Source organism: Carcharodon carcharias, assembly GCF_017639515.1.
Source record: "Carcharodon carcharias isolate sCarCar2 chromosome 38 unlocalized genomic scaffold, sCarCar2.pri SUPER_38_unloc_24, whole genome shotgun sequence".
Classification (NCBI taxonomy): Eukaryota; Metazoa; Chordata; class Chondrichthyes; order Lamniformes; family Lamnidae; genus Carcharodon; species Carcharodon carcharias.
In genome coordinates, this window is record NW_024470791.1 from 213,571 (window position 1) to 227,576 (window position 14,006).

Genomic DNA, 14,006 nt, shown 5'->3' on the forward strand with positions numbered 1-14,006 from the left:
AATCTCTCTCCCAGTGTATAAACCCCTCACCCTGTGTTATACATTCAGTGAGTAATCACTGTAACATTACAGATAATCTCTCTCCCAGCGTATAAACCCCTCACCCTGTGTTATACAGTCAGTGAGTGTAATCACTGTAAAATTACAGATAATCTCTCTCCCAGTGTATAAACCCCTCACCCTGTGTTATACAGTCAGTGAGAGTAATCACTGTAACATTACAGATAATCTCTCTCCCAGTGTATAAACCCCTCACCCTGTGTTATACAGTCTGTGTGTGTTATCCCTGTCACATTACAGATAATCTCTCTCCCAGTGTATAAACCCCTCACCCTGTGTTATACAGTCTGTGTGTAATACCTGTCACATTACAGATAATCTCTCTCCCAGTGTATAAACCCCTCACCCCGTGTTATACAGTCTGTGTGTGTAATCACTGTCACATTACAGATAATCTCTCTCCCAGTGTATAAACCCCTCACCCTGTGTTATACAGTCTGTGTGTAATCACTGTAACATTACAGATAATCTCTCTCCCAGTGTATAAACCCCTCACCCTGTGTTATACAGTCAGTGAGTGTAATCACTGTAACATTACAGATAATCTCTCTCCCAGTGTATAAACCCCTCACCCCGTGTTATACAGTCTGTGTGTAATCCCTGTCACATTACAGATAATCTATCTCCCAGTGTATAAAGCCCTCACCCTGTGTTATACAGTCTGTGTGTGTAATCACTGTAACATTACAGATAATCTCTCTCCCAGTGTATAAACCCCTCACCCTGTGTTATACAGTCAGTGAGTGTAATCACTGTAACATTACAGATAATCTCTCTCCCAGTGTATAAACCCCTCACCCTGTGTTATACAGTCAGTGAGTGTAATCACTGTAACATTACAGATAATCTCTCTCCCAGTGTATAAACCCCTCACCCTGTGTTATACAGTCTGTGTGTGTTATCCCTGTCACATTACAGATAATCTCTCTCCCAGTGTATAAACCCCTCACCCTGTGTTATACATTCTGTGTGTGTTATCCCTGTCACATTACAGATAATCTCTCTCCCAGTGTATAAACCCCTCACCCTGTGTTATACAGTCAGTGTGTAATCACTGTAACATTACAGATAATCTCTCTCCCAGTGTATAAACCCCTCACCCCGTGTTACACAGTCTGTGTGTGTAATCCCTGTCACATTACAGATAATCTCTCTCCCAGTGTATAAACCCCTCACCCTGTGTTATACAGTCTGTGTGTGTAATCACTGTAACATTACAGATAATCTCTCTCCCAGTGTATAAACCCCTCACCCTGTGTTATACAGTCAGTGAGTAATCACTGTAACATTACAGTGAATCTCTCTCCCAGTGTATAAACCCCTCACTCTGTGTTATACAGTCTGTGTGTGTAATCACTGTAACATTACAGATAATCTCTCTCCCAGTGTATAAACCCCTCACCCTGTGTTATACATTCAGTGAGTAATCACTGTAACATTACAGATAATCTCTCTCCCAGTGTATAAACCCCTCACCCTGTGTTATACAGTCTGTGTGTGCAATCACTGTAACATTACAGATAATCTCTCTCCCAGTGTATAAACCCCTCACCCTGTGTTATACAGACAGTGAGCAATCACTGTAACATTACAGATAATCTCTCTCCCAGTGTATAAACCCCTCGCCCTGTGTTATACAGTCTGTGTGTGTTATCCCTGTCACATTACAGATAATCTCTCTCCCAGTGTATAAACCCCTCACCCTGTGTTATACAGTCTGTGTGTGTAATCACTGTAACATTACAGATAATCTCTCTCCCAGTGTATAAACCCCTCACCCCGTGTTATACAGTCTGTGTGTGTAATCCCTGTAACATTACAGATAATCTCTCTCCCAGTGTATAAACCCCTCACCCTGTGTTATACAGTCTGTGTGTGTAATCACTGTCACATTACAGATAATCTCTCTCCCAGTGTATAAACCCCTCACCCTGTGTTATACAGTCTGTGTGTAATCACTGTAACATTACAGATAATCTCTCTCCCAGTGTATAAACCCCTCACCCTGTGTTATAGTCAGTGAGTGTAATCACTGTAACATTACAGATAATCTCTCTCCCAGTGTATAAACCCCTCACCCTGTGTTATACAGTCAGTGAGAGTAATCACTGTAACATTACAGATAATCTCTCTCCCAGTGTATAAACCCCTCACCCTGTGTTATACAGTCTGTGTGTGCAATCACTGTAACATTACAGATAATCTCTCTCCCAGTGTATAAACCCCTCACCCTGTGTTATACAGACAGTGAGCAATCACTGTAACATTACAGATAATCTCTCTCCCAGTGTATAAACCCCTCGCCCTGTGTTATACAGTCTGTGTGTGTTATCCCTGTCACATTACAGATAATCTCTCTCCCAGTGTATAAACCCCTCACCCTGTGTTATACAGTCTGTGTGTGTAATCACTGTAACATTACAGATAATCTCTCTCCCAGTGTATAAACCCCTCACCCCGTGTTATACAGTCTGTGTGTGTAATCCCTGTAACATTACAGATAATCTCTCTCCCAGTGTATAAACCCCTCACCCTGTGTTATACAGTCTGTGTGTGTAATCACTGTCACATTACAGATAATCTCTCTCCCAGTGTATAAACCCCTCACCCTGTGTTATACAGTCTGTGTGTAATCACTGTAACATTACAGATAATCTCTCTCCCAGTGTATAAACCCCTCACCCTGTGTTATAGTCAGTGAGTGTAATCACTGTAACATTACAGATAATCTCTCTCCCAGTGTATAAACCCCTCACCCTGTGTTATACAGTCAGTGAGAGTAATCACTGTAACATTACAGATAATCTCTCTCCCAGTGTATAAACCCCTCACCCTGTGTTATACAGTCTGTGTGTGTTATCCCTGTCACATTACAGATAATCTCTCTCCCAGTGTATAAACCCCTCACCCTGTGTTATACAGTCAGTGAGTAATCACTGTAACATTACAGTGAATCTCTCTCCCAGTGTATAAACCCCTCACTCTGTGTTATACAGTCTGTGTGTGTAATCACTGTAACATTACAGATAATCTCTCTCCCAGTGTATAAACCCCTCACCCTGTGTTATACAGTCAGTGAGAGTAATCACTGTAACATTACAGATAATCTCTCTCCCAGTGTATAAACCCCTCACCCTGTGTTATACAGTCTGAATGTGTTATCCCTGTCACATTACAGATAATCTCTCTCCCAGTGTATAAACCCCTCACCCTGTGTTATACAGTCTGTGTGTGTTATCCCTGTCACATTACAGATAATCTCTCTCCCAGTGTATAAGCCCCTCACCCTGTGTTATACAGTCAGTGAGCAATCCCTGTCACATTACAGATAATCTCTCTCCCAGTGTATAAACCCCTCATCCCGTGTTATACAGTCTGTGTGTAATCACTGTCACATTACAGATAATCTCTCTCCCAGTGTATAAACCCCTCACCCTGTGTTATACAGTCTGTGTGTAATACCTGTCACATTACAGATAATCTCTCTCCCAGTGTATAAACCCCTCACCCCGTGTTATACAGTCTGTGTGTGTAATCCCTGTCACATTACAGATAATCTATCTCCCAGTGTATAAAGCCCTCACCCTGTGTTATACAGTCTGTGTGTGTAATCACTGTAACATTACAGATAATCTCTCTCCCAGTGTATAAACCCCTCACCCTGTGTTATACAGTCAGTGAGTGTAATCACTGTAACATTACAGATAATCTCTCTCCCAGTGTATAAACCCCTCACCCTGTGTTATACAGTCAGTGAGTGTAATCACTGTAACATTACAGATAATCTCTCTCCCAGTGTATAAACCCCTCACCCTGTGTTATACAGTCTGTGTGTGTTATCCCTGTCACATTACAGATAATCTCTCTCCCAGTGTATAAACCCCTCACCCTGTGTTATACATTCTGTGTGTGTTATCCCTGTCACATTACAGATAATCTCTCTCCCAGTGTATAAACCCCTCACCCTGTGTTATACAGTCAGTGTGTAATCACTGTAACATTACAGATAATCTCTCTCCCAGTGTATAAACCCCTCACCCCGTGTTACACAGTCTGTGTGTGTAATCCCTGTCACATTACAGATAATCTCTCTCCCAGTGTATAAACCCCTCACCCTGTGTTATACAGTCTGTGTGTGTAATCACTGTAACATTACAGATAATCTCTCTCCCAGTGTATAAACCCCTCACCCTGTGTTATACAGTCAGTGAGTAATCACTGTAACATTACAGTGAATCTCTCTCCCAGTGTATAAACCCCTCACTCTGTGTTATACAGTCTGTGTGTGTAATCACTGTAACATTACAGATAATCTCTCTCCCAGTGTATAAACCCCTCACCCTGTGTTATACATTCAGTGAGTAATCACTGTAACATTACAGATAATCTCTCTCCCAGTGTATAAACCCCTCACCCTGTGTTATACAGTCTGTGTGTGCAATCACTGTAACATTACAGATAATCTCTCTCCCAGTGTAAAAACCCCTCACCCTATGTTATACAGACAGTGAGCAATCACTGTAACATTACAGATAATCTCTCTCCCAGTGTATAAACCCCTCGCCCTGTGTTATACAGTCTGTGTGTGTTATCCCTGTCACATTACAGATAATCTCTCTCCCAGTGTATAAACCCCTCACCCTGTGTTATACAGTCTGTGTGTGTAATCACTGTAACATTACAGATAATCTCTCTCCCAGTGTATAAACCCCTCACCCCGTGTTATACAGTCTGTGTGTGTAATCCCTGTAACATTACAGATAATCTCTCTCCCAGTGTATAAACCCCTCACCCTGTGTTATACAGTCTGTGTGTGTAATCACTGTCACATTACAGATAATCTCTCTCCCAGTGTATAAACACCTCACCCTGTGTTATACAGTCTGTGTGTGTAATCCCTGTCACATTACAGATAATCTCTCTCCCAGTGTATAAACCCCTCACCCTGTGTTATACAGTCAGTGTGTGTAATCACTGTCATATTACAGATAATCTCTCTCCCAGTGTATAAACCCCTCACCCTGTGTTATACAGTCTGTGTGTGTAATCCCTGTCACATTACAGATAATCTCTCTCCCAGTGTATAAACCCCTCACCCTGTGTTATACAGTCTGTGTGTGTAATCACTGTAACATTACAGATAATCTCTCTCCCAGTGTATAAACCCCTCACTCTGTGTTATACAGTCAGTGAGTAATCACTGTAACATTACAGATAATCTCTCTCCCAGTGTATAAACCCCTCACCCTGTGTTATACAGTCTGTGTGTGCAATCACTGTAACATTACAGATAATCTCTCTCCCAGTGTATAAACCCCTCAACCTGTGTTATACAGTCAGTGAGTGTAATCCCTGTCACATTACAGATAATCTCTCTTCTCTCCCAGGGTATAAACCCCTCACCCCGTGTTATACAGTCTGTGTGTGTAATCCCTGTAACATTACAGATAATCTCTCTCCCAGTGTATAAACCCCTCACCCCGTGTTATACAGTCTGTGTGTGTAATCACTGTAACATTACAGATAATCTCTCTCCCAGTGTATAAACCCCTCACCCTGTGTTATACAGTCTGTGTGTGCAATCACTGTAACATTACAGATAATCTCTCTCCCAGTGTATAAACCCCTCAACCTGTGTTATACAGTCAGTGAGTGTAATCCCTGTCACATTACAGATAATCTCTCTTCTCTCCCAGGGTATAAACCCCTCACCCCGTGTTATACAGTCTGTGTGTGTAATCCCTGTAACATTACAGATAATCTCTCTCCCAGTGTATAAACCCCTCACCCTGTGTTATACAGTCTGTGTGTGTAATCACTGTAACATTACAGATAATCTCTCTCCCAGTGTATAAACCCCTCACCCTGTGTTATACAGTCAGTGAGTGTAATCACTGTAACATTACAGATAATCTCTCTCCCAGTGTATAAACCCCTCACCCTGTGTTATACAGTCAGTGTAATCACTGTAACATTACAGATAATCTCTCTCCCAGTGTATAAACCCCTCACCCTGTGTTATACAGTCTGTGTGCGTTATCCCTGTCACATTACAGATAATCTCTCTCCCAGTGTATAAACCCCTCACTCTGTGTTATACAGTCAGTGTGTAATCCGTGTCACATTACAGATAATCTCTCTCCCAGTGTATAAACCCCTCACCCTGTGTTATACAGTCTGTGTGTGTAATCACTGTAACATTACAGATAATCTCTCTCCCAGTGTATAAACCCCTCATCCCGTGTTATACAGTCAGTGAGTAATCACTATCACATTACAGATAATCTCTCTCCCAGTGTATAAACCCCTCACCCTGTGTTATACAGTCTGTGTGTGTAATCCCTGCCACATTACAGATAATCTCTCCCCCAGTGTATAAATCCCTCACCCTTTGTTATACAGTCAGTGTGTGTAATCACTGTAACATTACAGATAATCTCTCTCCCAGTGTATAAACCTCTCACCCTGTGTTATACAGTCAGTGAGTAATCCCTGTCACATTACAGATAATCTCTCTCCCAGTGTATAAACCCCTCACCCTGTGTTATACAGTCTGTGTGGGTAATCACTGTCACATTACAGATAATCTCTCTCCCAGTATATAAACCCCTCACCCTGTGTTATACAGTCTGTGTGTAATAACTGTCACATTACAGATAATCTCTCTCCCAGTGTATAAACCCCTCACCCTGTGTTATACAGTCTGTGTGTAATACCTGTCACATTACAGATAATCACTCTCCCAGTGTATAAACCCCTCACCCCGTGTTATACAGTCTGTGTGTGTAATCACTGTCACATTACAGATAATCTCTCTCCCAGTGTATAAACCCCTCACCCTGTGTTATACAGTCTGTGTGTGTAATCACTGTAACATTATAGATAATCTCTCTCCCAGTGTATAAACCCCTCACCCTGTGTTATACAGTCAGTGAGTGTAATCACTGTAACATTACAGATAATCTCTCTCCCAGTGTATAAACCCCTCACCCTGTGTTATACAGTCAGTGTAATCACTGTAACATTACAGATAATCTCTCTCCCAGTGTATAAACCCCTCACCCTGTGTTATACAGTCTGTGTGTGTTATCCCTGTCACATTACAGATAATCTCTCTCCCAGTGTATAAACCCCTCACCCTGTGTTATACATTCTGTGTGTGTTATCCCTGTCACATTACAGATAATCTCTCTCCCAGTGTATAAACCCCTCACCCTGTGTTATACAGTCAGTGAGTAATCCCTGTCACATTACAGATAATCTCTCTCCCAGTGTATAAACCCCTCACCCCGTGTTATACAGTCTGTGTGTAATCACTGTCACATTACAGATAATCTCTCTCCCAGTGTATAAACCCCTCACCCTGTGTTATACAGTCTGTGTGTAATACCTGTCACATTACAGATAATCTCTCTCCCAGTGTATAAACCCCTCACCCCGTGTTATACAGTCTGTGTGTGTAATCCCTGTCACATTACAGATAATCTATCTCCCAGTGTATAAACCCCTCACCCTGTGTTATACAGTCTGTGTGTGTAATCACTGTAACATTACAGATAATCTCTCTCCCAGTGTATAAACCCCTCACCCCGTGTTATACAGTCTGTGTGTAATCACTGTCACATTACAGATAATCTCTCTCCCAGTGTATAAACCCCTCACCCTGTGTTATACAGTCTGTGTGTAATACCTGTCACATTACAGATAATCTCTTTCCCAGTGTATAAACCCCTCACCCCGTGTTATACAGTCTGTGTGTGTAATCCCTGTCACATTACAGATAATCTATCTCCCAGTGTATAAACCCCTCACCCTGTGTTATACAGTCTGTGTGTGTAATCACTGTAACATTACAGACAATCTCTCTCCCAGTGTATAAACCCCTCACCCTGTGTTATACAGTCAGTGAGTGTAATCACTGTAACATTACAGATAATCTCTCTCCCAGTGTATAAACCCCTCACCCTGTGTTATACAGTCAGTGAGTGTAATCACTGTAACATTACAGATAATCTCTCTCCCAGTGTATAAACCCCTCACCCTGTGTTATACATTCTGTGTGTGTTATCCCTGTCACATTACAGATAATCTCTCTCCCAGAGTATAAACCCCTCACCCTGTGTTATACAGTCTGTGTGTGTAATCCCTGTCACATTACAGATAATCTCTCGCCCAGTGTATAAACCCCTCACCCTGTGTTATACAGTCAGTGAGTAATCACTGTAACATTACAGATAATCTCTCTCCCAGTGTATAAACCCCTCACTCTGTGTTATACAGTCTGTGTGTGTAATCACTGTAACATTACAGATAATCTCTCTCCCAGTGTATAAACCCCTCACCCTGTGTTATACAGTCAGTGAGTAATCACTGTAACATTACAGATAATCTCTCTCCCAGTGTATAAACCCCTCTCCCTGTGTTATACAGTCTGTGTGTGCAATCACTGTAACATTACAGATAATCTCTCTCCCAGTGTATAAACCCCTCACCCTGTGTTATACAGTCAGTGAGTAATCACTGTAACATTACAGATAATCTCTCTCCCAGTGTATAAACCCCTCACCCTGTGTTATACAGTCTGTGTGTGTAATCACTGTAACATTACAGATAATCTCTCTCCCAGTGTATAAACCCCTCACCCCGTGTTATACAGTCTGTGTGTGTAATCCCTGTAACATTACAGATAATCTCTCTCCCAGTGTATAAACCCCTCACCCTGTGTTATACAGTCTGTGTGTGTAATCACTGTCACATTACAGATAATCTCTCTCCCAGTGTATAAACCCCTCACCCTGTGTTATACAGTCTGTGTGTGTAATCACTGTAACATTACAGATAATCTCTCTCCCAGTGTATAAACCCCTCACCCTGTGTTATACATTCAGTGTGTAATCACTGTAACATTACAGATAATCTCTCTCCCAGTGTATAAACCCCTCACCCTGTGTTATACAGTCTGTGTGTGTAATCCCTGTCACATTACAGATAATCTCTCTCCCAGTGTATAAACCCCTCACCCTGTGTTATACAGTCAGTGTGTGTAATCACTGTAACATTACAGATAATCTCTCTCCCAGTGTATAAACCCCTCACCCTGTGTTATACAGTCAGTGTGTGTAATCACTGTAACATTACAGATAATCTCTCTCCCAGTGTATAAACCCATCACCCTGTGTTATACAGTCAGTGAGTAATCACTGGAACATTACAGATAATCTCTCTCCCAGTGTATAAACCCCTCACCCAGTGTTATACAGTCTGTGTGTGTAATCACTGTCACATTACAGATAATCTCTCTCCCAGTGTATAAACCCCTCACCCTGTGTTATACATTCTGTGTGTGTAATCACTGTAACATTACAGATAATCTCTCTCCCAGTGTATAAACCCCTCACCCTGTGTTATACATTCTGTGTGTGTTATCCCTGTCACATTACAGATAATCTCTCTCCCAGTGTATAAACCCCTCACCCTGTGTTATACAGTCTGTGTGTGCTATCCCTGTCACATTACAGATAATCTCTCTCCCAGTGTATAAACCCCCCACCCTGTGTTATACATTCTGTGTGTGTTATCCCTGTCACATTACAGATAATCTCTCTCCCAGAGTATAAACCCCTCACCCTGTGTTATACAGTCTGTGTGTGTAATCCCTGTCACATTACAGATAATCTCTCGCCCAGTGTATAAACCCCTCACCCTGTGTTATACAGTCAGTGAGTAATCACTGTAACATTACAGATAATCTCTCTCCCAGTGTATAAACCCCTCACCCTGTGTTATACAGTCTGTGTGTGTAATCACTGTAACATTACAGATAATCTCTCTCCCAGTGTATAAACCCCTCACCCCGTGTTATACAGTCTGTGTGTGTAATCCCTGTAACATTACAGATAATCTCTCTCCCAGTGTATAAACCCCTCACCCTGTGTTATACAGTCTGTGTGTGTAATCACTGTCACATTACAGATAATCTCTCTCCCAGTGTATAAACCCCTCACCCTGTGTTATACAGTCTGTGTGTGTAATCACTGTAACATTACAGATAATCTCTCTCCCAGTGTATAAACCCCTCACCCTGTGTTATACATTCAGTGTGTAATCACTGTAACATTACAGATAATCTCTCTCCCAGTGTATAAACCCCTCACCCTGTGTTATACAGTCTGTGTGTGTAATCCCTGTCACATTACAGATAATCTCTCTCCCAGTGTATAAACCCCTCACCCTGTGTTATACAGTCAGTGTGTGTAATCACTGTAACATTACAGATAATCTCTCTCCCAGTGTATAAACCCCTCACCCTGTGTTATACAGTCAGTGTGTGTAATCACTGTAACATTACAGATAATCTCTCTCCCAGTGTATAAACCCATCACCCTGTGTTATACAGTCAGTGAGTAATCACTGGAACATTACAGATAATCTCTCTCCCAGTGTATAAACCCCTCACCCAGTGTTATACAGTCTGTGTGTGTAATCACTGTCACATTACAGATAATCTCTCTCCCAGTGTATAAACCCCTCACCCTGTGTTATACATTCTGTGTGTGTAATCACTGTAACATTACAGATAATCTCTCTCCCAGTGTATAAACCCCTCACCCTGTGTTATACATTCTGTGTGTGTTATCCCTGTCACATTACAGATAATCTCTCTCCCAGTGTATAAACCCCTCACCCTGTGTTATACAGTCTGTGTGTGCTATCCCTGTCACATTACAGATAATCTCTCTCCCAGTGTATAAACCCCCCACCCTGTGTTATACATTCTGTGTGTGTTATCCCTGTCACATTACAGATAATCTCTCTCCCAGAGTATAAACCCCTCACCCTGTGTTATACAGTCTGTGTGTGTAATCCCTGTCACATTACAGATAATCTCTCGCCCAGTGTATAAACCCCTCACCCTGTGTTATACAGTCAGTGAGTAATCACTGTAACATTACAGATAATCTCTCTCCCAGTGTATAAACCCCTCACTCTGTGTTATACAGTCTGTGTGTGTAATCACTGTAACATTACAGATAATCTCTCTCCCAGTGTATAAACCCCTCACCCTGTGTTATACAGTCAGTGAGTAATCACTGTAACATTACAGATAATCTCTCTCCCAGTGTATAAACCCCTCACCCTGTGTTATACAGTCTGTGTGTGTAATCACTGTAACATTACAGATAATCTCTCTCCCAGTGTATAAACCCCTCACCCCGTGTTATACAGTCTGTGTGTGTAATCCCTGTAACATTACAGATAATCTCTCTCCCAGTGTATAAACCCCTCACCCTGTGTTATACAGTCTGTGTGTGTAATCACTGTCACATTACAGATAATCTCTCTCCCAGTGTATAAACCCCTCACCCTGTGTTATACAGTCTGTGTGTGTAATCACTGTAACATTACAGATAATCTCTCTCCCAGTGTATAAACCCCTCACCCTGTGTTATACATTCAGTGTGTAATCACTGTAACATTACAGATAATCTCTCTCCCAGTGTATAAACCCCTCACCCTGTGTTATACAGTCTGTGTGTGTAATCCCTGTCACATTACAGATAATCTCTCTCCCAGTGTATAAACCCCTCACCCTGTGTTATACAGTCAGTGTGTGTAATCACTGTAACATTACAGATAATCTCTCTCCCAGTGTATAAACCCCTCACCCTGTGTTATACAGTCAGTGAGTAATCACTGGAACATTACAGATAATCTCTCTCCCAGTGTATAAACCCCTCACCCAGTGTTATACAGTCTGTGTGTGTAATCACTGTAACATTACAGATAATCTCTCTCCCAGTGTATAAACCCCTCACCCTGTGTTATACATTCTGTGTGTGTAATCACTGTAAAATTACAGATAATCTCTCTCCCAGTGTATAAACCCCTCACCCTGTGTTATACATTCTGTGTGTGTTATCCCTGTCACATTACAGATAATCTCTCTCCCAGTGTATAAACCCCTCACCCCGTGTTACACAGTCTGTGTGTGTAATCCCTGTCACATTACAGATAATCTCTCTCCCAGTGTATAAACCCCTCACCCTCTGTTATACAGTCTGTGTGTGTAATCCCTGTCACATTACAGATAATCTCTCTCCCAGTGTATAAACCCCTCACCCTGTGTTATACAGTCAGTGAGTAATCACTGTAACATTACAGATAATCTCTCTCCCAGTGTATAAACCCCTCACTCTGTGTTATACAGTCTGTGTGTGTAATCACTGTAACATTACAGATAATCTCTCTCCCAGTGTATAAACCCCTCACCCTGTGTTATACAGTCAGTGTGTGTAATCACTGTAACATTACAGATAATCTCTCTCCCAGTGTATAAACCCCTCACCCTGTGTTATACAGTCTGTGTGTGTAATCCCTGTCACATTACAGATAATCTCTCTCCCAGTGTATAAACCCCTCACCCTGTGTTATACATTCAGTGTGTAATCACTGTAACATTACAGATAATCTCTCTCCCAGTGTATAAACCCCTCACCCTGTGTTATACAGTCTGTGTGTGTAATCCCTGTCACATTACAGATAATCTCTCTCCCAGTGTATAAACCACTCACCCTGTGTTATACAGTCAGTGTGTGTAATCACTGTCACATTACAGATAATCTCTCTCCCAGTGTATAAACCCCTCACCCTGTGTTATAGTCAGTGAGTAATCACTGTAACATTACAGATAATCTCTCTCCCAGTGTATAAACCCCTCACCCCGTGTTACACAGTCTGTGTGTGTAATCACTGTAACATTACAGATAATCTCTCTCCCAGTGTATAAACCCCTCACCCTGCGTTATACAGTCAGCGTGTGTAATCACTGTCACATTACAGATAATCTCTCTCCCAGTGTATAAACCCCTCACCCTGTGTTATACAGTCCGTGTGTAATCCCTGTCATATTACAGATAATCTCTCTCCCAGTGTATAAACCCCTCACTTTACAGATAATGTGTTCTTCAATAGACTGGCGGAAAGTGAGTGGTAGCTGCTAGTTTATCAGTGGACACATACTCAGACTCTTACCTATGGGCTGAATAGTCTCCTGTGTGAAGGGGCGATTTACCACAAGCTTGGATTTTGCTGCAAAGTTGAGTGCGGTGAGTGTATTGAAGTAGTGTTTATATTCTGGGGCAATGTTAGTGATCATTACACTGTGAGCTGTACCACCCAGCGAATCCTGTCAGGGAAGAAAATGGGCAAGACACATCATTGAAAACAAATGAGTCAGTCTGATAAAAACAACAGAAACAAGTGGTAACCCCTGCAATGGGGAATCACGTCACCAAGCTCAGGTTCAGTACTTTCAACCCAAAGGCTGTGGATCCCAGTGCCAAATTCAGGACTGGCACTGAGGGACAGAGAGCTGCTTTGTCACGAGGCTCCATCCCAGCGTTTTCTGGACAGTGTCGAGGATCCAAAGCTCCCTTACTTTTTGTGGGATTGTACTGTCAGCAAATGACCATCAAAACACTCCATCCTGTGCACGAAGTGCAGTTCGTCCACACATGGACAGAAAAGGCAGCTGACCGACAGCGAAAGAAGGACAGCAAGGTTTGGACTCAGCTCCAGATCCTCTGGGATAAGGCCCTGCAGATGCAACAGGGAGAATGGGGACTTGCTTTCTTGCTGCTGGATGAGAGGCCCTGCACCAAGCCCAGAGATGGGTGTGTATCCAAGCAGTGAGTCAGCCTTACCTGCAGCAGGCGCGTTAGTTTGCTGTCCCTGTAGGGAACCCGGCCCAGACCCTGGTTTAAGGCATCCACCACTTTACTGAGCACAAAGAGTGAGGTGTTAATGGCTCCACTCTCCTTCAACCTAAGAAAGAGAAGGAAAAAAGTGACAACCTAGGCCGGCAAAAAGAGATGACAGAACAGGAATCGGTGCTAACACTGCCCAGCGCCCACCCCAGGACCGGCACACACACACACACACATACA

The 14,006-nt window shown here is 42.4% G+C and overlaps 1 protein-coding gene across 2 annotated transcripts in view; it reads right to left on the reverse strand.

Annotated features, from left to right (window-relative positions):
• Positions 1 to 14,006, reverse strand: part of kif22 (kinesin family member 22) — a 181,022-nt gene that overhangs the window by 84,755 nt on the left and 82,261 nt on the right. For both annotated transcript variants that reach the window (XM_041182173.1, XM_041182172.1), the window contains exons 7-8: positions 13,764 to 13,884; positions 13,093 to 13,246 (exon numbers count right to left, since the gene is read on the reverse strand). In XM_041182173.1, the coding sequence (XP_041038107.1) occupies positions 13,093 to 13,246; positions 13,764 to 13,884 (275 nt within the window). The remainder of the gene's footprint in view (positions 1 to 13,092; positions 13,247 to 13,763; positions 13,885 to 14,006) is intronic.